This window comes from Pagrus major, chromosome 17 (genome assembly GCF_040436345.1).
Source record: "Pagrus major chromosome 17, Pma_NU_1.0".
NCBI classification, from domain to species: domain Eukaryota; kingdom Metazoa; phylum Chordata; class Actinopteri; order Spariformes; family Sparidae; genus Pagrus; species Pagrus major.
Window position 1 is genome coordinate 28713826 of NC_133231.1, and position 24891 is coordinate 28738716.

The 24891-nt window shown below is 42.5% G+C and overlaps 2 protein-coding genes across 3 annotated transcripts in view; one reads left to right on the plus strand and one right to left on the minus strand.

The window, feature by feature from the left end:
• scap (SREBF chaperone) overlaps positions 1–23051 on the plus strand; it is a 33306-nt gene extending 10255 nt beyond the window's left edge. For both annotated transcript variants that reach the window (XM_073485989.1, XM_073485988.1), the window contains exons 5-23: positions 200–420; positions 2212–2317; positions 2835–3007; positions 4016–4142; positions 6088–6200; positions 6282–6376; positions 6515–6613; positions 7172–7384; positions 8401–8786; positions 9004–9153; positions 13223–13424; positions 14224–14339; positions 14513–15059; positions 15301–15386; positions 15584–15666; positions 15836–16002; positions 16256–16336; positions 16501–16707; positions 18323–23051. In XM_073485989.1, coding sequence (XP_073342090.1) covers positions 200–420; positions 2212–2317; positions 2835–3007; positions 4016–4142; positions 6088–6200; positions 6282–6376; positions 6515–6613; positions 7172–7384; positions 8401–8786; positions 9004–9153; positions 13223–13424; positions 14224–14339; positions 14513–15059; positions 15301–15386; positions 15584–15666; positions 15836–16002; positions 16256–16336; positions 16501–16707; positions 18323–18568 — 3418 coding nt within the window. In that variant the 3' untranslated portion in view covers positions 18569–23051. The remainder of the gene's footprint in view (positions 1–199; positions 421–2211; positions 2318–2834; positions 3008–4015; positions 4143–6087; positions 6201–6281; positions 6377–6514; positions 6614–7171; positions 7385–8400; positions 8787–9003; positions 9154–13222; positions 13425–14223; positions 14340–14512; positions 15060–15300; positions 15387–15583; positions 15667–15835; positions 16003–16255; positions 16337–16500; positions 16708–18322) is intronic.
• A 1-nt stretch (position 23052) lies between these two features.
• Positions 23053–24891, minus strand: part of ptpn23a (protein tyrosine phosphatase, non-receptor type 23, a) — a 28552-nt gene continuing 26713 nt past the window's right edge. The window contains exon 24 of the mRNA XM_073485987.1: positions 23053–24451. Coding sequence (XP_073342088.1) covers positions 23855–24451 — 597 coding nt within the window. The 3' untranslated portion in view covers positions 23053–23854. The remainder of the gene's footprint in view (positions 24452–24891) is intronic.

The window sequence follows — 24891 nt, forward strand, 5'->3', positions numbered from 1 at the left end:
TTAAAGGCCGAGCACCTGCTGCACCCCTCTGATTGTTTCTACAGCTGTACTGTACCGAGCACTGATATGTGTTCTGATTAAAGGGACAGCAGTCTGTTCTAAAACACTGTACCAACAGAGAAGTTAATCTCTCTCTTTTTTTTGGTGCTTTGTTATATGAACTCCTCCATCTGTCTGCTCCTTCTCTGTCCTTTGTCAGCTCCGGGATTCGCAGTCTGGAGTCGCTCTGTCTCCAGGTGACCGACCTGTTTCCGGGGTTGCGGCGGATGCAGTCTGTGCTGCCAGAGCACGGCTGTTTGCTCGTTTCTCCCAGCAACTACTGGCAGAACCAGCGGGAGCTCTTCGACTCGGACCCAGACCTCCTCAAGACCATCCAGAAACATGAACCGAAAGGCCTGCACACCTCGGCCACGCTGCGAGGTAGGAACGAGGACGAGGATGGGGGGGAAGAGATTCTGTAAAAGAAGCTGTTAGACGGGATATTTAACGATTAAATGGATAAAGAGTGAGATGTGACGGGTCAGTTTTAGAAGTGTGAATTGGGTCTCGGGTTTGTCATGTTGGACTTCACCATCTTGGTTTATCGCAGCCAGAAGTGACCATATTTGGACAAGGGGGAGGAGCAAAGTTAGAAGCTAACACTCGCACTAGCTAGCCAGCTTTGTTAGCAGTGTGCATCTGTAAGTCAAGTTAACTGATATTAATTGAGGAGCAAAGATAAATAAACGACAAACAAACGAATTACCAGAACAATAAACAGCTGACTCCTCAGAGTGTCTTACAGTACAACTGAACACTTAACAAAATGGCAACCGAAATGTTATAATTAACTTTCAGAGTTCGCAGACAAAAACACCGACAACACCCAACAACAAGTTCACGGCTATTGAAATGCGCACAGCCTTTGTCCTGCTTGACAACTTGCTCTGGTAGCGACATGTCAGCCACAAGGTAGCCACACTCAGAAGCATACTCTGCTTTATCGTCTACTCGAGATCGGACTTTAATTCACTAAATGAACTGAACACGCTGAATCAAAGACGACTTGAAACTAGTGATTGAGACCATAAACCTTTTACTGAGGTATGAAATGAAGTGAGAAGTAAAGTTGTTTGTTTTTTTGTTTATTTCTATAAAATGCCTTTTGATTTCTGAAGCTTTCAGTTGAATGACTTGTGCTGCGAGCGAGATGTGCTCTTACTGTTAAGTGCCATTAAGCGGCTCGAATGACTCACCAAGAAAAATCCACTTTACAGTCGAGCAGAGGCTGAAACTGACAGTCTGAGTGATATCTGAGTGTCTGCTGATGCAAACATGACCATCTTATCCGACTCACTTATTTGTAGTATGATTATGATGATTGGTATGGTTGTTTTGAAATAAAATGAAATATAGGAGTGGAGATTACTCAGAGGGGTTTTGTTCTCTGACTGCCTTGTTGGAAGGAGTCTGCCATCATTCAGCAGCAGTAATTGCAGGGAGGGCTTGCGTGGGGATTTGTGCTATCAGAAAACTAAGCAGCTTTCATATTGACAGAGAACAAGCAGTTTCATTCCTCGGGATCTTATTGAATTCTCTCTGAAACTTTACCCACTGACATAGTGAACCACATCACCCTCCCTGACTGGCCAAAGCTCGCTCAGCCTTCTGCCTCACCTGCCAGCTCAAGTGATTTAGAGGTGGGAAGTTTATGCTGGAGCTGGAGTCAGAGACAGTTTGGCTGCCAGATACAGTCAGACTGATACTCTTTACTGAGCTGACGGGAGGCCGGTCAGACCGCCCTAGGAACCTGGATCGTAAAGTATGTCCCCACAGACGCCGTGAGTCAGGGGTCCCACACTCCCTCGCATCTCCCTCGTCATCAGTGCAGTTATGTTAACTTGAGTAAACGTGGATTTTTCTGGGTTTGAACATTGCCGGAAACATTTAGGATAATGTCAGAACATAACTCAACGAATTATACAACAAATATCTTGTCGTTTTTAGACATTTTAGTGCAGAAATGTTACATATTGTGTCTTTAAGAGGCATTTAAAACAACTGTAGGGATGTTGAGTTGGCTGCTGTACATCTCATATGATTACTCGGATGCTGAAGTGTGAATAACTTGTCTTTTGACTTCCTGTCAGTCACTGTAACAGGAAATCACAGTCATTTGCAGTAATGAGCTGAACTATGTGTGCTTAAAAAAACTTTGCTTGTGTGTTATAGACCTGCTGTTTGGCGTCCCCGGGAAGTACACTGGCGTCAGTCACTACAACAGGAAGAGAGTGGTGACGTACACGATCACTGTGGTGCTGTCCAGCTATGATGCAGGGTGAGTCCATTTAGCTCTTGGATATAAAATATTAGCTTGCATCTGTTTTCCTTTCAGTGTTTCTTTTTCATGCTATCACACCATGTTTATCTAACGCATCAGAATATATTTTTTACATTTAAACTTGCTCTATTCTGTGTTTTCCGTAACTTTGTAAGTGTGTGCTCCCTCAAAATAGAGATTTTAATCTCGAGGGACTTCCTGATTAAAGAAGGGTTAAATAAAAATGAAACTGCCATAATGAACAGTCTGCTGCCTCTGTTTAGACTCATTTAAACTGAGCCAAAAGATAAATTGAACAAAATTGCTGGATTGCTTTGCTTCCTTTGAGCAACAATTTCTATCTATTTGTGACCAGAAGAAATGTGGACGAAATCTGGCCGGTCTAACTCTGAGATGGAGCCCACCAATCATGTGTATCATCCTACCATTTCCTGGAGTAATTGTGTATTTTAATCAGTTTTTGTTGTATCTGCAGTGCTGGTCGTGATTGTGACGTCTGTGTGTGTGTGTTCAGGTTCCTGGGCAGCCTGCGGGCCCGTCTGAAGCAGCTCCACCCATCGGCCAACTGCAGCCTGAGAGACGACCACATGGTTCACGTCCACTTTAAAGAGGAGATCGGCATCGCTGAGCTCATCCCGCTCGTCACCACATACATCATCCTTTTTGCCTACATCTACTTCTCCACACGTCAGTCCCGCTCCCTGTCTGCTCTGTCCTGAGTGTCTTATTCCACGATAATTTTTTCCTTCACGCTTTAATTTAGTTTTCTTTCTTCTAACACCTCTGACTAATTAATCTTTGAAATGTGTCAAAGATCCAGACTCAGGCCTATTGCGCCTTTGTGTGCGCACGTGTGTTTGTGTGCCAAGGTTGTTCCTGTCTGGCACAGGGATAATCCTCACACAGGAACATTGCACACCGCCGTAAGAATGCACTCGTCTAACCCTCAGCCACTTGCCAGTACAAACATTAGTTCATGGAACAAACGCACACATACTGGAAGTACACAATATTAATGTAAGCACTCGAGCCGATTAGATTGGCACCTTGTTAAAGACATTAATTTCAAATGTAATGTACAAAAGAAACCTTAAAGTTACTTGTAACTGCAGTTATGATCATTTTGTTTGTTTATTTTTGGGACAAAGCGAGAAAATTATTTATTTTTTATGATTCCCGTCAGGGTTTTAGTTTCCTTTTAAATTTTCAAGAGTCATTTTTCTATGTTTCCCCTTTTTGCTAGCATTGCTATACATATAACTATTCTATGTGGGGGTTGTCAGAATTTATATTTGAATGCAAAACTTTCAGAGTTTCAGAAGTATAAAAAAGGCTTAAAATAATTTTGACTAATCAAAAAAAAGTCTAGAAAATTTAGCATTTTAAAAGGTTATTAATACCGGAACAATTTTGGATTATGAATCCTAAATTCCTCCTCAAGTTCTTAAGAAAACTCTTTTTTTCTTTTTTCTTTGTTTCTGCTCCAGAGTTTGTCTTTATTTTAACAGTAAACCTGGTGATATGTGTCATTAACTGGCATCTCAAACACTTCTCTTATATTAAACTCTTCGGGCACAATTGATTACAACTCAAATTAAATAAATGAGATGTTGAATAGTTATAATAGTTAATGTAACAGTCTAATTAATAGCTGCAGTGTCCTGTCCTCAATGTATCCTCTTTCCCTCCCTGCAGGTAAGATTGACATGGTGAAGTCTAAGTGGGGTCTGGCTCTGGCTGCTGTGGTGACGGTCCTCAGCTCTCTGCTCATGTCTGTGGGACTGTGTACGCTGTTTGGACTGACGCCTACGCTCAATGGAGGGTAGGAATGCCCACTGTTTTGGAAGATTGTCCAAAAGTTTTGGCTCCACCTTTGTTGGTTAATTTGGGTCAGCAGTTTGAGAGTTTGTGATTGAGTTGAAAATTATTGGTTTTACTTCAGTCATAAGCCTTAACCCTTGAAGCCGTCGGCAGACAGGGAACTTGTTAGGAAACGTTAGCAGCGTGCCTAACTTCCCAGACTGAAATTTGGTACAGATATTCACGATGCTAACGATGCTAATGTTTTACCATTCCTTAAGTTTTCACCTAGCGCCATTAACTGTTCAAAAGTTATGTCCAGTACTTAAGTTTATGGTCAATTACCTGCAAAATGAATGACTTCCCCATCCAGCTGTGCTTTGTTTTTAATGCTAATTGCAAACGTTAGCATGCTAACACACTAAACTTAGATGGTCAGCGTGATAAACAATGTGGCTGCTAAACATCAGCATGTTAGCATTGTCATTTTTATCATGTTAGCATTCAGCCCAAAGCTCCACTGAGTCAAAGTAAAGCCTCTCAAAGCTGCTAGCATTACTGTAGCATGGCTGTCTTGAATCAGAAACATGTTCACATGTATCTTACAGCTTGTTTTCATGCATACATTACAAATTAAATTGAGGTAATATGATCAAGATCAATTGTAGTGGAGACCAGACCAAAACACTTCATCTTCAATTCATTCCTGTGAGATCACAGAAAAACAGTTTCTGCAGCTGTTATGTCGTCCTCTTATGCTATTGACATTCAAATGTTTCCTGTTAATATTTACTGCCCCAACAGACGGTTACAATTTTATCATTATCTCTTATCTTATTCATGGAAAGACAAGGACAGGGCCACCAGCACACACTTTAGCACACACACGCGCCGGCTTACTGACTTCCCACTTCCTCTGCATTGATTTTACATGGACTTGTGTTAATGTTTACGCAGCTGGGCAAAAAGTCAGTTTGTTGTCGTGGATGAAGATGAAGGGACGAGGCGTGGATGTGGGTGGGACTTCAGGAAGGGGTGGACCTTAACAGATGTTCACATTCAATGGCTGTCCAATCATTTGAGGACTGTTAGAAAGCAGACACCGTGGCGTGATAACTGCACACTGTTGTCCAGCCACTGACCAAGAAGCACGCAAGTCGGTGTGAGCTGCGCCAGAACTTTCTGTATATTTGCATAGACGCACATCAAGGTCAACGTAACGAAGATACGCACAAAAGCTATGCCACATTCTGCTCAGTCATGGTCAACAGCACATGCAGGGCTGTGTCGAAGGGTTTGAGTGCGTCTGATGTAACACGCAGAGCTGTTGACTCCTCTGTGACCCAGTTATACACTTCTTCTACAGGAGAAGCTTATCTATACCCTCAAACTAATCTCTCTTTACACTTCCACAAGAGAAAATTGGCTGCAGACACCTGCCAAGTATTGATAGATAATTTAGAGCTCGTGATTTGATTTGTTCTGTCAGCTGCTCTGACGGGAAGGGAACCCTCATTGTAAAATCACTGGTGTATTTTTGATCAGTGTCACGGACACTTTGCATCAGCGTGACAAATAGATAACCTGATGATTTACCTGACTTTTATTTGAATTAAATCTTGATGAACACACAGTTAGTTATTCAGAAACAGCAAAACTGCTGCTGAAATGAATCATCACCCACAACAACACACTCAGTTCCACCTCTTGCACTACCTGCTTGGTGTTTCCTGTAATACTGATGATCCAGGAACTAAAACTTACTGTAGTTTTGAGTTCTTTGTCAGATTCTTGAATGTGTCGGGGGGAAATAAAGTGCAGACAGAGGTTCAAAAACATGCTCAAGTTGCATGGAAAAATGTACCTAGTAATGATCGTACACAGTGTAAACATTTTATGAAACTTACACTCTGAAGAAAGTCTTTGTTTATTCTTGTGTTTGTGGTTTTGTTCTTTTCTGTCTGCAGGGAGATTTTTCCTTACCTGGTGGTGGTGATCGGCCTGGAGAACGTTTTGGTCCTCACCAAGTCCGTTGTGTCCACCCCCGTCGACCTCGAGGTTAAACTGCGCATCGCTCAGGGTAAGGCCATAGAGCAGTTAACCATTACTTTCTTCTTTTCTTTATAAAGAATTTTTTAAATGTTGGTTTCTTTTTCTCCAGGCCTTAGTAATGAGAGCTGGTCTATCATGAAGAACATGGCTACTGAACTTTGCATCATCCTCATTGGATATTTCACTCTGGTGCCAGCTATCCAGGTAACGGATATATCTTATCTTATCTTATCTGAACAGAAACATGCACTGACACAAAATATGTTGCTGCTGTATGAAAACAATTGAGAAACTATGAGAATATAATAAAATGATGTCTCTCCTGGTTTCTGTATATTGTAGGAGTTCTGTCTGTTCGCTGTTGTGGGGCTGGTGTCTGACTTCTTCCTGCAGATGTTCTTCTTCACCACAGTGCTATCTATTGACATCCGACGCATGGAGGTGAAAACTCTCACACATACACACACTTAAACCTTGTACCTTATAATATCATTGTACTATTTAGACATTTTTTAGATGATGATGATGATGATTATATTAAAAAAAGAGATATAAGATAAGATATAAAACACCCGTTTCATCAAATCGACCATAATAACCAATGCAAAAACCTCAAATGTAAAAATGAAGATAACTGATGATGAAAACTGGGGCTAACAAACACAACTAGTTTGTCATGAGCAGATGTAGGTCACACAAGAGGTCACACAGCAGTCACAGACTCACACACATTAACCACATAGTTTTCAGATTACTGTTTCACACATGTGCACTCCTTATTTAAAACCTCGTACTGTTTCACTACCTGTCACACACATACTGAAATCATTCATTGGTGTTTAGCTCAGTGCCCTGCTAACTTAGCATTAGCACCATAAGCCTATACAAGTACATACACAAACAAATCTGATTAAAGTTTCCTTAAACCCTTAATCAGAGAAGAAGAAGGTCAGAACCAGGCATTGCTACCTGATGTGTAAACCTTGTTATTCCCCACAGTTGGCTGACTTGAACCGGCGCCTACCAGCTGAAGCAGGACTGCCGCCACCCAAGCCTGGCCCGCTGCGCACACGAGAGGTCCCTCCTCCCCCACGACCCTCCCCCCACACGATCACCCTGCAGACCCCGGCCTTCAGGAACCTGAGGCTTCCCAAGAGGCTGCGTGTGGTGTACTTCCTGGCCCGCACGCGCCTGGCTCAGCGCATCATCATGGTGAGAAGATGGATAGAAAGTTGTTCTGTGTTGTCTCCGGTCTGCTGCCTGTCTTTTGTCTTCTTATGTTTGACATTTTTGTCTTACAGCACTGTTCCTGTGCCTGAAGTCATTGTGTTAGCAATTACATTCTTTTGTATTAGTGTCACGAAGACTGACAGGAACATTCTCGCTCAAATATTTATACACGAGTGTGGCTGCACCCTCAAGCTGTGTGCCATTGCTTTAAAGTGGATAAGATAGCTTTACATTTGAAACCACATGAACAGTGACGGCTTCAGACTACATCCACATTAAGCTAGCTAAATCTGAAGAAGAAAAGGTGAAAACATGTGTCCACATCAGCATTTTTAGGTTCTCAGGTTCTCAGCCGAAACTGAAATGTGGATGTCTTGTTGAAAAAGTCCAAAGTGAGACCTGAAAAACACGTTCTCAACATATACTCCCTCATTTGTTTGTTTAGCCTTTCAAAAACAACATTTTCACTGTGATAAAAAACGGTTTGCTCTTTCGCTTACCACACACAAAGGTAGGCCCAGACCTGTATTGACGTGGAGGTCTAGCAGTAACCCAACAGGACCATGAATTACTCCCATTGTCATTTTATATCATAAAGTCAATTAAAGAATGTAAACACAGCTACTGTGCTGAATACAGAATAAAGGGCAGATGAATAAATGGGCATCACACAGACCCTTGCAGCTGTGCTGAATGGAAATAACATTTGAGCTTTAGTGTTGATGGAGCTTCTCTGCTGGTTATGTCACGCTGAGTGATTGGTTTGTTGTGACATTTGGTGAAAGAGAAATTGGTTGTGATAAATCTCTGTGTCGAGCAGAAAATATGTCTGATGATTGAACAGAGGGATATGATTTATTATGTGAATGTGATATATGAATATAAGCATGAATAAAAGAAAGAGTCGTGATCAGTTGGATCCAAGCAAAATGTTAAAACAACCCGATCAGAAGTCTCCAGAAATAAACCCTCTACTGACTGATCTGCTTCATCTCCAGGTTGGCACGGTGATCTGGATCGGCATCCTCGTCTACACCGACCCGGCTGGAATACGCACCTACCTGGCGGCACAGGTGTCTGAGCAAAGCCCTCTGGGAGATCCCGGAGGAGGTGGCCTGCCCCCTCACCTGGGCGTAGCACCTGTCTTTCGTGGAGGAGATCCTACGAGCACCCTCAGCATCCACCCCGCACCAGATCCAACTCCCTTACCTGAAAACCAATCACAGGGCCACCATGGCTCAGCCAGAGCGGGGCCCCTCCCCCAGGCTCCGCCTGCTGTACCCCAGATCACCTGGGGGGCGGAGGACGAGGAGGGCTGGAGGAGGCTCTCCTTCAGGCACTGGCCGTCGCTCTTCAGCTACTACAACATCACTTTAGCCAAGAGGTGAGGGGGGCTGTAGAGATATTTAGCTACACAGCAGAAGACTGTTTTAGATAGACACGTAATGTAGTCAGAAATTGCTTGGATTCAGTTAGTCATGACCTGAGAAGGAATGGTTAATCTTTGTATTTCATTTTCACTCTCCTCTTTTAGTAAGGGGTTAGGGTTAGCCCCACCAGGTTCTGTAATCTCCTCTTTATTGCTGTCTGTCCTGTTTCAGGTACATCAGCATCCTGCCTGTCATTCCTGTCACCGTTCACCTGAGCCCCCAGGAGGCAATTGACACACGCCACCCTCACGACACCAGACACCCCCCTCCACCCATTCCTAAGGTCGCTGCAGATCTACAGACGGACCTCACCCTCTACAAGTTAGTGCTAAAACAAGAACACACACACCTTTACACCTGTTTTAAAGAGTTTATGTACATGACAAAACATCAGAAAGCAAAAAAAGTAACGCTCTAACAACACTGAGTCCCACTGTTGTGTCACATTACTAAAGCGTTCAGTCCTGGTTCATCTCTGAATGTAAATCGAGGGAGAAAGTGAACATGAGTCTTCTACAATGTAAAGTAGAGTAAACCAGTGCACTGTGTGTGCTGTGTGTTTGTTGTCAGTTTCTTTGTTGTGATTGTGTAATTCATGCTGAGTTTATATTGTTTGCACCATGACTGTAAAGCACTCACATCCACGTTGTCATCTTTTTATTGTTTTACAACGTTGAATCACATTGTAATCGAACAGAGCAAACAATTTCGTAATGAAAACATCTTTACAGCCTGATCTAATTAGTGAGACTTTTTTATTTTCTTACGGAAACAACTTTTGTTTTTAGACTGCCTTGAATTGATAAATTTGGGGGAAAAATATATATATATATTATTATAATAATGTTATTTGTAAATCAGCACCTTGTTTAAAAGAAACATTCACACACAGACTAGTGTAAGCAGGGACCTCAGCAGTTAAAGGTCCTTGGCCTTGGGTCTCTCCACCAGGGTGTCATTGAACTGATTGCAGAGTGGACATTGAAACTTAATGTGGGTCTCTTCTTCTCAGTCTTCATCTGCAAGTAGAGCAGTAAAGTAGAGTAGTTTCCAAGGTGATATCAGGTCAATGTCATGTCACAGATGACATATTTTAAGGCCAATGATAACACATTTTATTTATTTTTATTTTAACTAATTTAGAAAATAAATCTGCGTGATACTGACAAGTTATGATCATAGAAGATGTATTACAAGTTGAAGATTTAAATCTGTTTTGGGTTGAAATGACACAGCCAGCCCTTTTCTTTTACTTATAGAAGAAAGAAATAAAGGAGAAGCTACATCTTTGACTCAGACGTGCACTGTGTCAAGTGTCACTGGACTGATTGTTATCTTATCTGAGGCAAAAATGGAGACAAAGAAAAGGGGAGGTCGCTTGTTTCCTCTCCCTCAGGCAAGTCGACCGGCCTGGCTGAGTGGTTGCTTTAAAGACACTCGAGATCTGTGATGTAACAGCGTTGAGGAAAATGGATTATCCTGTATAGTGTCAGAACAATTTAATATCATAGTTAGTTGAATGCCTGCCTTTTGTTCTGTAGCTTGAATTTGAGATTTGCCTTGAATCTAGTACATTCGCCTCCTTCACCTAATTGTAAGTGCTGTATGTAGGCAACTGGACATGTTTCAGTGTCTTGAAGGCGATTCACCATCTCATTTTGCCCCCTTGTGGCAAAATGGAGATACTGCTCCCAACATAAAGGTTCATTAATTGACTGTAATAAGGCTCTTCTCCAAAAATGTACACATGAAAACCATACATGATTTACACAATTTACTGTAGCCATGTTGCTAACGGTGCCAACAGTTATACCACAGAAAAAGACTACGAGAGCTGTAAACGTGTAACATGATGACTGAGATCAGGTTTAAGTATATTGTAATCTTTGCTGGCAACAGAAGTCGATATGTCTCTTGAACTTAATTCACTAATAACAATTATCCTGATAATGGAAATTCAGAACAATCAACTCAACGTGTTTTTATCAAGATTCATGATACAATCTTTTATTGTCCCATCTCTAAAAACAAGAGTCGTGGCAGCAGGATGTCAATATGATGATTTAGATCTTCAGATCTCTTCTGTTGATTACACAAACGTCACCTCAAGTCTTATGTGATGAAACATTATGACAGTGTTTTGTCACCTTGATTGCTGAGTGTAAGGTTAAGTCCTTGGTTTCATCTTTGGACAGTAGATACGAAGGCTATCAGCTGAAGCTAGGTCAGGGTCATGACCTTCACAGGGGGGAAGTGGCGGCTTGTTTAGATGACCCTGAGATGGAGAGAAGGCCAGTGTGATAAAGTTGAAACATGCTGTTACAACCGGATTCAGAGCAGGTTGCGACACAGGCATGTTTGTTTTTTATCACTACAAAAAATCTTTGCAGGCAGGAATAAAAACAACAACAGAGCCTTGAGACGTTCGGGCATTTACAGTCAAATGTTCCACATACATCCAATCATATGACTACAGCCTATTTCAAACACCAGCTCGTGTTCATATAATCAAATTCAGTCTGCACACTCAACACTGCATCATTGCTGCTCGAGCTCAGCCTGTGTCAAAACAAATTCATCATCTCCCCAACCTCCTCCTGCATTAGCATTTAGATTTGTTTGCCCCTAATGTGGGAGGTGAAATTTGCTTATAGTGCTGCTGAAACATACAACTGAAGATTGATTCACAATTCATCATGATATGTCTGTTTTCTTGCTATTTTTTTGTAAAAAATACAAAACAGTCACACTGTATAGCTGTTTGTTAAACCTGAAGCACGTCTTTGTTTATTTTCTGCATAACGTTACTAGAAATGCAGCGATTATAGGTTTTGATGATACGATTCTAGTTATTATCGTTAATATATACCAGTAGTGCAAAATAACAAATGAAGAAAAAGTCAGTCAGTAACACGTTGACTAGGGATAAGTACCTCATACATCCCCACATCAAAAGTCCCTAACTATCACTTTAGAGTGAAAGAAATTGGTGACACTGAGTTGTTTTTGTCACAAGATGTTTCATCAGAGTTTGAGCCAGCAGACAGTGTGAGCTACATCTATTTAAACTGGGAACAGCAAGAACTTATTTCTGCAAATACTGCAAAAAAAACCACACACATGAGCTTTTAAGCCTCTCGAACACATGTTGCGCTTCCTTGTGTATTTTCTTTAGTAACTAATAAAGTAATAAATGTCCATCATCAAAGAGGTCAAACCTCCACATTGTGCCAGATCACAGCCAAGATCTGATTTGTTTCCTTCTGAAGTTAGACATAAACTGATCTGAACTCACCCCGATGGTCACTCAACACGGATGTTTCCGGACTGTTCACTTAATAAATCCAGTTTTATTCAGACGGGAGCACATAAAACGTTTGTTCCTCCGGCTTCCTGCGAGGGAACAAAGAGTGAGAACACTCATGAAGAACATATTATTGGTTTCTCGTGGCTGAATTTTCCTGATGCTTGTGAGATAATAAAACAAGTACAGACTGACTCATTACTTGTTTTTCATCAGAGAGTTAAATTATGTCAGGGGGTGCAGATCATTTTGTTCTGCTCAGGTTAATTTTTACAAAGAATTAAGGGTTGCGAGGTTAGCCCGAAAAGCCTAATAAATTAATAAATTATAAGTCTATTTAATTAAATTCACAATCCCCAGTTAATTTGTAATTTGACAGTGTGAGAGCCCGAAGAAACAGAATTATTAAAAAAACCTATTTTATCATCTTTGTATTTGATCCGAAGTTCATACACCTCGAAGGATAAATCTCCTTTTTAAGATGCCGGCAATGTCATGACAACATCCCCGGTTGAGTCTGACCATGCATGTCTCTCCTTCCTCTCATTTCCTGTCTGCCCTCAACCATCTACTGTCTAATGAAAGCAAAACTGCCCCAGAAATATCACTTTCCATCTATAGCTTTTGTTAGATGACACAGCAGCTAAACCCCCTCCGTACTTTGTGTGCAACTTTGGGTTTTACAGGTGGGTTTGAGTTTTAAAGGACTGGTATTTCAGGCAGAGTAGCTCACACGTCTCTGGCAGGTTTCATCATCACAGGTATGCCAAATTCCTCAGCAGGTAGTAAAGCAGGCAGATACGCTACATCATCCTTCAACAGATCGTTCAGCAGGTTGTAAGATTGTTATTTTGAGGTTTAATTTGCGAGAGAGTAGCTGCAGAATGTTTCTGAGGGGAAACTCGATGAATGAACATGAATAAATATAGAAATATGGCGACTAGAAGGCTGGTTGTATTAGGCGAGTCCACTGTAGAATTGAGTAAATGTTGACCTGAGTGATGCTGCAGAAAGCGACGATGTTTAGCTGATTACAAGACAAAGAATTCGATATCTGACTCCTCCTTTGTCTTTCCCTCCATCCAGGGTGGCAGCTCTGGGCCTGGCAGCTGGCGTCCTGCTGGTTCTGCTGCTCTTCTGTCTCTACCGGGTTCTCTGCCCACGTAACTACGGCCAGAACGGCGTCTCTCATGGGCGGCGGCGCCGAGGGGACCTGCCCTGTGACGATTACGGCTACTCGCCACCTGTCAGCGAGATCTCACCTCTGCTGCTGAGGGGCCACAGTATGGTGAGAATGGACTAAGATATCTTTAACCTCATTTGTACAGTTTGTGCCAAAAATATAATTATCTCTGATGTCCATAAATCTGCTTAGAAATCATAGGAAAAATTCTCCATGTATCAGATTAGCAAAAACATTTTTGTGACAACAACTTTATTTTAGCTTAGTTTATTTTGCTCATTTCATGCTGAGCTGGTTGAAAATCAGCAGAAGAACAAGCAGCTCTTCATGTGGAAACAACTCAGAAATCTGCTCTGAAATACGAGGACGTCGCAGCAGAGGACCAACAAGGTCACAGAAAGACTGTAATTATTACTGGGTCAAAAATTAAGTTCAGACACGTTCTAGACAGCAAATCACTGACCAGGGAAGGTAATGTTGAAATCACTCCAACATAGACAAACTAATCTGGTACAAAATGTGGCTTTTGCTAGAAAAAAGCACAGGAAGACAGCAGCAGAACTGCAATCAATAGGCTGACAAACTTTTAGTTGTTGTTGGGGTTAGGTGGACTCTTTGTAGCTGCGCTGTAGAGAAGAAACTGGTGCATTTGTGAACCTGAAAAACCTGCTTTTAAATGAGCCAGTGTAAATGACTTCAGTCATCATGTTACACGTGCTGTTATTTGGAAGAGGAGTGAGTTTACAGTGTCTGTTTAGAACAACAACAAATAAGAGTTCACAAAGCCAATTAAAGACACTTGAACAGGAATAGAAAATGTGTTCTGGTCGCCTGCTGCCCAAACTTATAAACTGTAGATCTTAAAGCCCATTTGTTCATCTGGTTGATGCTTTCTGTTCTGCAGGACATCGAGTGTTTGGCCAGTGACGGGATGCTGCTGGCCAGCTGTTGCCTGGCAGGACAGATTCGGGTTTGGGACGCCCAGACTGGTGACTGTCTGACCGTCATCCCAAACCACGGGTGAGAACGACACAATATTCACTTGGTTTGTTAAGATTTCTGTGCTTCCATGGTGACGTTGCCAACATACTGTACATGCAGACAGGGATGTATATCGCGATAAGTTAACGTACACAAATCTCTCAGTAACTGGTGGTGCATGCTCACAGGTTAGTGCTCTGTTTCCCTCTCAGGCTCAGACGGAGCAGCAGCAGTGGCTGCTGGGAGCAGCGGGACGGCTGGGACAGCGTGAGTGGAGCAGCAGAGTCGGACTGTTTAGCCTCTGAAGCCGGCGGCAGCTCCATTAGTGCCGACGGCCTATCAGAGGAGGAGGGCTACCCACTGAGGCGACGCACTGCTCCCGCCCGGCCGACTCTGTTCACTGACCAGCCGGATCTCACCCCGCTCATCGACACCAACTTCACCTCCCAGCCCCCCTCCCACCTCTCCACCCCACCCAGGGACGGCTTCGACTTCGGAGGTCTGGTGGAGCGTGCCTACATGGAACATGAGCCCCCGTCACCCTCCACCTATCCCGCCCCTTCCTCCGCCTCCTCCTCGCCACCTTCGGGAGCTCAGTTCCAGAGGAGACCCAGCTTAGGGGATGCATCTGTATTCTTACCCCAAGAGAGAGCCTCCACAGCAGGGACGCAGGCGACACCAGACTGGGAAAGCTCCGTTTGGGCCATGGAGCTGAGAGGAAATCTGATAGCTGCTGGGAGGAGCAGCGGTAAACTGGAGGTGTGTAACATAAGAATTTAACATGGAGAAGATGCTGGCTCGGGCTGCAACTAATGATTATTTTCAAGATCTGTTATTCTGCTGAATTTAATTAATTAATTAAACAGCGGGTAAATGTTCAGAGCCTGAAAAGCTTTAGCTTTGAGACAGATACTGAACCTCCTCCGTCATTCTGTATGAAACACAAACTAAAATGAATACTATGCTGCAAAAAGAATGTTAACTTGTGTGTTGGTTGCAGTTGTGGGACGCAGTTGAAGGCTCGTTACGTTGCAGTAATGAAGACGGAGTCTCTGGGATCACAGCTCTAGCCTTCCTCAACAACAGGTGAAACACACAAACACAACCACAGAAAAAACATAGTTGTCTCTGTTGGATGGGACTAGTATTTAGTTTTTGGTTCCAAGTGCATTTCAAATTATAAGTGTTGTTGTGACTCACATGTGTAATGTTAAAGTAAGCCTAGTATGACTTTATGTTTATATGACTTTACTTTATACTGTGTTTTTCCTCTTCCTCCTCAGAATCGTAGCAGCTCGGCTCAACGGGTCTCTAGATTTCTTCACTGTTGAGATAAACAAACCTCTGTGTCTGCTGCAGTACAGAGGTGAGGCTCAAAAACGTGACTCGTTCAGTCTTACAGCTTGTTTTATCGTCTTTCTCATCATAAAATGGAACGAAATTTAAACTGGAGCTTCAACAATGAGTTGATGAATCAGTCGGCAGAAATGTAATTGGTCATTTCTGAGGAAAACATATATGTCCTCCCCCTGCAGGTGCTCCCGGGCGAGGCAGCATGCCTCCCTCCCCCTGTTACAGCAGCGAGGACGTGATCAGCTGCCAGCTCACGCGCTCCGTACAGTGCGCTCACCAGAAGCCGATCACGGTGCTGCGAGCGGCCGCTGGGCGGGTCGTCACCGGCAGCCAGGACCACACTGTCCGGGTAACACAGAGTCCTAACAAGACAGGCTCCTGTCTGATGTTTCAGATCTTCAGTCACCAGATTTAGTAATACAACAAAAAACTAAAAGATGTGAAGAGTCAGAGCTTCAACTTTGACGTTGATGTGTAGATTTCCAACCAAATCTAAAAACTACTTACTTATTTATTGTTGTTAAATACAGTACAGTACAAACAGTCCTATTATTGTTGCTGCTCAGTCCTAAAAAATCTTTGATCTGTTGTTTATTTGTCAGATTTATCGTCTAGAGGACTCGTGTTGCCTCTTCACCCTGCAGGGTCACTCTGGAGGGATCACATCCATCTACATAGACCAGGTCAGTGACAGCTTCCTCTAATTCACAGTAAAAAAGTATACTTGGCACAGTTCACCCCAGGATTTAAATTCTGGACTTGTCTGTTGACACGAGACTGGTCAAACATACAAAAAAAAAAAATGCTTTCATCTGAAAACCGTGTTTTTGTGTCTCGGCTTCCTCAGACGATGGTTCTGGCGAGCGGCGGGCAGGACGGCGCCATCTGCCTGTGGGATGTCTTGACTGGGAGCCGCGTCAGCCATGTTTACGGTCACCGAGGCGATGTCACCTCGCTGGTCTGCACCACCTCTTGTGTCATCAGCTCGGGACTGGATGACCTCATCTGTATCTGGGACCGCAGCACTGGGATCAAGCTCTACTCCATACAGCAGGTACAGATGAGGCTGTTTACCAGCGAGCATCCTGCCAGTGCAAGCAGCTAGAGTTTTTTTTATGTTTTATATTCTTATGGTCTTTTGATACAAACAACTTTCTCTTGAGCCCCAAAAATTTAAAAATTCATTCAGTTTCACACATGAAAAAGTATAAAATCTCCTTAAATTTCATTTTTTTCCACGTGATTTCACAGATGGGTAAAAAAAAATGAAGGAACTTGAGTCTTACACACAAAAAAAACTTTCTCCTGCCAAATTTTTTTTTTCACTTCACACATGAAAAAACTTTTTTTCCCTGGAAAACATTTATATCACACTGTCTCACACATGGAAAAAAACAAGCAATTTTCTTTACTTGTTTTCACAGATGAGGGAAAAAAAGATGAGGACTTATTGGATTATCCTTCCAAAACTTTTATTTCATCGTTTCACACATGAAAAAAAAAATCTCCTGGCAATTTTTTTCCCCTAATTTTTCACGAATCAATTAAAAAACAATTTAATTTTTTTTTTAAATTTCCGTTTCAAACATGGAAAAAACTTTCATCTGGATTTCCCCCCCCCCTCATTTTCACACATGAAAAAAAAATTTTTCATGCGTTCTCCTGGAAAAATGTTTGCTCAGTTTCACACATAAAACACACAAAACATTTTTTTCATGCGTTTCCAAGATGGAAAATGTATTCTGGCAAAACTTTTTTTTCCCACCAGCTCTCAACAATACACACCAGCCTTCAAAAAGTTTTTTTTTCTCCTGCCAAAAGTTTTTTCACTTCGTATCGCACATGATTTTTTTTTTCCTGGATTTCAAACATGGAAAAAACGTTCTCCTGGAATTTTTCCCCCTTAGTTTCACACATGAAAGAATATAAAATCCCCTAAAATTTTATTTTTTTACATGTGATTTCACAAAAAAATAAGAAACTTGAGCCTGAACAAAAAAAGTCTTTCTCCTGCCAATTTTTTTTTCATTCTCCTGATCAAAAAAATTTCACTATTTAAGAAAATTTAAAAAATGGAAAAATCGTTCTCCTGGAGCTTTTCGCCCCTCAGCTTCTCCAAAATTATCCCTAAAAGAAATTCATGTGTTTTTCATGTTTCATTTCCCCTGCAAAAAAAAAGTCTCAGTTTCACATAAAAACTTTTTTCTCCTGAAAAATTGTTTTCACTCGGTTTTACAAATGAAAGAAAAATAATTTCCCCTTAATTTTTTTTATCATTTGGTTTCACACATGACAAAAATCTCCAGGGGTTAAAAAAAAAAAAATTCACTGGAAAATGTTTGTTTTCCTGCTTTTTGTTTCTCCTGAAAACCTTTTTTCGCTTGGTTATGCACATGAAAAAACTTTTTTTCACTCAGTTTCACAAATGAATTAATATTTTAATTCTTAATTATTATTTTTTTCATTTAGTTTCACAAATAAAAAAAATGTCCTGGGGAAATGTTTATTTTTTTCCGCTGTTTCACGCATTGTCACACGACAAAAAAAAAAAAAATCTCCTGGAAAAAACTTTTTTTTCGCATGTGGAAAACAACAATTCTCCTGGGGAACAAAAATAGTGTCTCTTGGAAAAAAATGTTTCTCCTGACTAACTCCTCTCTCCTCGACAGGAGGTGGGTTGCGGGGCCAGTCTGGGCGTGATCTCAGAGTCTCTCCTGGTGACGGGGGGCCAAGGCTGCGTCTCCTTCTGGGACCTAAACTTCGGCGACCTGCTGCAGACCGTCTACCTGGGCCAGAGCAGCGACGGGCAGGGCGTCCGGCAGCTGCTCGTGCTCGACAACGCCGCCATCGTCTGCGACTTCGGCAGCGAGCTCAGCCTGGTGTACGTGCCGTCGGTGCTGGAGAAACTAGACTGAGGAGAGACGTTGGGAGCACTCGCTTAGGAAAAATGTGCACTCAGAACATTTCCTCTTCATCGTTTTTGACTTTCCTGTTTTTGGCTTTTTTTTGTTGTTGTTGTTTCTGACACCCAAAGGAGACGCGACCGGTTTCCATACAAGACTCCTTTTTTTCCCTCAATGTTTTAAATACAAACCTGGATGTAAAAACAAGCTGAGGACTGATTGTGCAACCTGCTGCGGACCCACCCTCGACACAGAAGTGTTGACATTTTCGAGGGTCATGAGGTTCAAGAACAGCTGGATGTTTCTCACTTAAAGAGAGAGGACCCACCAGTCACCAGTTTGTGCTTTTTTTGTGTGTGTGCGTTTGTTTCGTGGCTCTGCCCTCTATGCTGCTGATACGGGTGGGGCTTCACTGTGATCCCCCCCACCCGCCCAGAGAGGAAGATGAAACTGTCTCCTTATTTTTTAATATTCCTGCTGCCTCAGCGAAGTGCAGCCACAGCGAGCTCGACGGCTCTACGGCCCGTTGGGACGAGCTGCGCAGTGATACAGAAATGTGAGTGTGTGTGTGTGTGTGTGAATGAATGAATCTAGGCCCTTTTTATGGCGAAACACTGCTGAGAACAAAACATTGATTGGGTGTGTGTGTGTGTGTGGTTGTGTGTGAGGTGTGTGTGAGGGAGAACTGATGATTACTGTATAAAGTAAACCTCCAGAGGGGGCTGTTTTTATATGTATAAATCTATTATTTATTAGCGATACATTTTTGAATAACAGTTTGTTTATGAATGGCTAATCCCGGCTCTTAAACAAGAATATAATAATGTGGACGTAATAACATAAATGTAAGATGGTGATTGTTTGTTTGGCGGGGTCGGGGCGTCGGCTATATGACGATTATTTGTAATGTTGAACTGGAAACACTGAAGTGTTGTTGGTTTGGAGTCAGGCTTGTATCCCGGCGTCGGCCTCTGTTTCTGGGGTCGCCGCTGCTGAGCGAGGGGCCCCTGTACGCTTCATCAGGCTACCTCCATTTTACAAACTGCTTGAACATTGGGTGAGAAAACTGACATGTCATATTTTTTATGAATTGTGCCCTTTAGAGATTTTTTTTTTAAATCATTGTTTACTGTAACTAATTCAACTTAAACTGTTTCTAATCCTGGATTTTCATTTTGGCCACCAACAAAAACAAAACGTATCGTACTGCGTCCAACATCCGAGCTCACAGTTCAGCTAGTTGCCATGTTGTTGTTGTTGCTGCAAACTAAAGTCTTAAAACCTGTTCGCTTTCTTTCTGCAGCCAGGCAGAGAAAATGTGAAGCACGACTCGTTTAGAGACGCCAAACCACCTGAAGACTGTCTGGCTCTGTTTTATGCCCCTGTAAGCTCATATAATTAACATAACAGCCACAGATGCTCTCGCTCAAACAGCTTAAAGCAGCATGATTTAGGAGAATTCGCACTGTTTCTGTGTTAAATTTTGATTAATCATTAGATCACATTATATACAAACTCCAAACAATGCCAATAAGAAACTGGTATCCAGTCTGACAGGCAGTTTGCCACGACCAGAGACAATTGTGTACTTGTATTCAGAGGACACTTGAGTACTCAGCCACAGGAGACAAGAGCTGCAATGATTAATTGATAAGTTATCAATTATTAAATCAATCACCAACTACTCTGATAATTGATTTAAGTCATTTTTAGGGGGGAAAAAGTCAATTATTTTCTTAAATGTGAATATTTTCTGGTTTATTTCCTCCTCTGACAGTAAACTGAATGTCTTTGGGTTGTGGACGTCATCTTGAGCGATGTTTGATTTGAAATTTTGCACAGAAACGGTGCTGATTCTGCTATTTTTGCTTCGTAACTCTGATAAATTACATTGGTTTGTTTAAAAGACTTTACTTGTATTATACAGTATACGTCTATGATTCAGCAGGATGGTTTAAAAAGCCAGTAGCAGTAGAGTTTCTAACATTAGTTTCCTTCACAAAAAGTCCCTTCATGTTATTTTTTATATCTGAATTCAGTTGCTTGTCTCATAAATGATGATTTAGTTAATTTGCTCACTAAGTTGTTACATTTTGACCAGAACAGCTGCCGACTGGTTCTTCAGTAAGTGTTGGTATTCTAACTTTACCCACAGTCACATATATGACGAGTTTAAACAGAAATGTAAAGATTAATTAGCGACGATAGCTTGTCCAATAAACCAGCTAACACTTAGAACCCATTTTATTCCAAAACATTAGTCATTGATAAAGTAATGTAAGTTAAGTCAACTTTGTGACATCTGGCTCCCCCTGCTGGTCAGTGTCTGAACGTCACCCCTTCACTCTGGATACCTGCTGAGAGAATGTAGTCCTCCGGGTTTAAGACTCGTCTCCGACCGACACCAACAACATTCAGAATGTATTTTCTCCCAATCATCCGCCATCGACTGTAGCTGCGCCTGCTGAATGTAGTCCCAGAAGGTGTGACCAACGAATCCGTTAAGAAAAACTAAATCCTTCACAGTATCGCATAGCAACACTAATTCACTGCACTACTAACCCCCTCTGACGCACACGCTCACACACGTTAGGCACTTTTGCGAACATCAGCTTACATACAGGACACGCGTGTGGACTTGTAAACCGAGTTGACACCTGCAGCACTTGTAAACACGCACACTGCAGACGTGTTGAGGAAGCAGCGTCTGGTTTCACTGGGATGGAGCGACCAAATACTTTCCCCTCTCTTCACAAAACAAGCAGCTGAACATGGTGTTAGAGAGACACCTGTTGCACCGAAGAAACCAGAGCTGGGCCCTCCTCGACACTGTGACCTGTTAATTTATTAGCTTTGTGTTTTCTGTTGTAACGGTAGTGAAAAAGCTTTTAGAAATGGGAAAATGTGTAGCTAGTTTTTTTGTTTTTGTTTTTTTTACTTGTTTTCTAGCAATGTGAATTTGATTTATAACAAAAGTTTGACATTTTGGGAAATTTGCTTAACGTGTTGCTTTCTGGTGAAGAGTTAAAGGAAAAGTTCACCCCGATGCCGATGGAAAACTCAGGTGAAGTGTCGTAGAGTTTCACAGCAAGACAGCGTTGCAGCGTTCTCCTAAACAACTGACGTAGATGGACACTTGTTTTAAAACATTAAAAAACAACCAGTAACTGGCTCCACACACCTTGTTACGTAATCAAAGCCTCCTGAAGCCGTGATATCCCAGAAAGATTTGAAAAGATGTTATTTACCTGCTTCAGACGAGGTGCACGCAAACACTTTTAGCTTACAGTGAAGATTTTTGGCTAAAAAAGGTGAATTCTTCTCAAATCAATTTGGTGTCTGTGGTTTTTTTTCTTTGTCCTTTGGTTGTTTTTTTTACATTTTAAAACAAGTCCCCATCTACTTCAGTTGTTTAGGAGAATCCTGATCTGCTGTGAAGCTCCAGAAATGTTTCGTGGAGAACGAAACCTCACCTGACTTTCCATCGGCATGTGGGGAGGAGGTGATGACTGAATTTTCATTTTTGGGTGAACTAGTTTACAGCTAGCAGTCAGAATATTAGTGCTTACTGGACTACCAGTAACTTCAGAGATGACTAATTACAAAAGTAGTTAAATCTGTACAAAAACCACCAAACAAGTGTAAAAATGACAGTATGACGAAAAAAACTCTGAATTGTCTTTTTTTTTGGCACAAATGAGATTTAATGTGTTAATTCTCGACTGTTCTCCCCCAGTCGTTTCCATCTTTTGTGCTAAGCTAACCTGCTGCTGGCTGTAACCTTATATTTACCGGTCAGATGCGAGAGTGGTATGAATCTTCTGTCCTAATCTCTCCACCACAAAGTGAATAAAAATGAATTCCCAAAATGTCAAATGATTCCTTTAACGAGGGACGGAGGGAGGGTTGGTGTGGCAATTTCAATAGAATCACTGCTTTCTTTTTGAATGTTTTGGTTCATCATATGGACTCGGCCTTGTAACAATCCATATCTGACAGAATATTCTGCCCAGTTTACTTCAGTGAAACATGCTTGTTGTTGCCGTTTTAGCTTCAAACCTTTTTCATCCGGCGGTCAGCGTGTCATATCAAAAGTTTGAGGATGCAGCCGTGACATCCTTTGAGCTGTTGGTAGTAGAGAAAGGAACATTTCCTGTGGCTGCATCCTCTAAATAACGGCTTTGTGGTCCACATTTGATCCCCCCCCCCCGCCGGCTGACTAAAGTAGAAATCAGATTCTGTATCAATTCTCACCGTTTAGACGGCTGTGAGGAAAATCAGAGCTGTGGGAGAAGAAACAAAAATCTCTGAACGGTTCAGTCAGTAAATCCACAGGTCTGCTCCTTTCCCCTCTCTAGCCTCCTCCCCTTCATTGGCTGGCTACAATCTACGCAGGCTGTAGTAGTGGAGGTAACTTATTTACTATTTTGTAACACAAAAAAAAATGCAAAACTTTTTACTAATTTTCAAATAAAGAGGCTTTGATACCACAGCAGTTGTTCGTCTACTGGATTTATTTGATATTTTTTACAATGATGAATGATTAGTGACACGTTTTCCAGGAGGACTTTTTGGAATAGTCTAATTTTATTTAAGATATTTACAGTGTTACAGATGAAGAAAAATAATCAACTTGTTAAGACGTGCTGATTTGTATGCTGCTCCGTGTTACCATGACGACTGAGCTGTACGCACTGATTGAGTCGAGGGTGGGGTGGCGGGGGGGGGGGGGTTTGTGTCCTTTTTTTAAAATGGCTCCACCCATCTCCTCTGGCCTGCCCGTGTCTCCATGCATCCAGTTCATCCAGTCATTAAAACGATCGCAGAGCAGCCAAACACCATCAGCCCCCCTGTGATGCCTCGTGCAGGGGGTGGACCATGAAAGTGGAGTGCATGCTGGGATTTTTTTTTTTTTTTCTTTTTAGGCCCAGATCTGGTGCTTGGAAATGTCGAACATCCATCCATCACAGACGTAGAAAGAAAAGCAGCAAAGAGCGACAGAAGGAATCAAAGGAATACAGACGAGTGCATAGTGATCTGGTCCCAGAAGCCACCAGTGATGGAGAGAGAAGCAGGTGCGTTTGTGTTTCAGGTATCACGGCCCTAAACCAATGGAGATGCACCTAAAACTGAACCCCTACTGTCTGCCACCAGGCACGTCTTGGTAATCAACACCGCTTTAATGTCCCACACTCAGGATTCAGTCTGTTTTCTTCTTATGAGCAGGATTAGAAAGAGCTACAAGCCTTCGCTGACGCCTGGTGGTAAAGTGAGAGAAAGGCAGCGATATGTGGACTCTCACTGCTTGTTGAGGCTCCAGAGGGGGTCCAGGCTACTGAGCGGGTCGTCACCTTCCTCCCCTCGAGTCCCGTGGAGACCCTGACCCTCCGCTGGCTGCAAGAAGCTCTGCTTGGTCACCCGCTGCTTCCCCTTCCCCCCTCCCTCCATGGAGAAGGCCTCGGGTGTCAGCGCGGCCAGCAGCTCCAGGGACGAAGGAGCCGGAGCGGAGGAAGCAGGAGGTGGGCTGATGCTGGGCGGCGCCGCCTCTGGAACTGGCTGGTGGTTGTCTGCCGGCGGCGTGCAGGGCGAGAGAGCATCCAGGCCGTTGGGTGGAGGTGGAGAGTGGGTAGGGGAGGTGAGAGGCGGGCTGAAAGAGGAAGGTGGCTGGGGATCTGTGGTGGGGCCGGGGTACTGGAGCGCCTGGACGTCGCCCAGCGGGTCGAGGTCGGGTAAGATGCCGCCAACCTGCTCCTCCAGGCCAAACTGGGCCTCCATGGCTGAGTCTGTGGCGCTGGGTGGCCGGATGCTGAGCTTGGCGATGGTGGCTTGGATGGAGCTGATAGGCATGTCACCACCGAGGACAATATCCTGCTGGGACTCCTGTCTCGAGTAAGGCTGCAGGGAGAAAGAGAGAAAAGTTCAGAAAGAAAGAGAAACACTTAGAAATAAAGTGTCTCTAACTCTTGCTGCTGCTGTGAAGCTCTACTGAAATGAAAAAGTACCTTGTCTGACCAGAACTCATAGAATTCCTTCGGAACAATCAGGTGTGCAAAATGTAAGAAAATGAAACATTAAAACTATAATGAAATTTGAGAGATTGGAGCAACCAGGGAACAAGTTTCAACACTAGAGGAACAGCAACTCTACTGAACCTACTCCTTTCTGACAGCGGACATTTTGACTTGTAAAAAATTAAACTATTACTGTTTTGACTTTTGTGTTTCTGACTTGAGAACTGGTGGAAATAAAAGTTTTGCGTTTTGAGTGGATTTTTTTCATGTCTGAAAAGAAATTTGAAAATATGTATCCATCCCCTGACTTATACTTTTCATTAA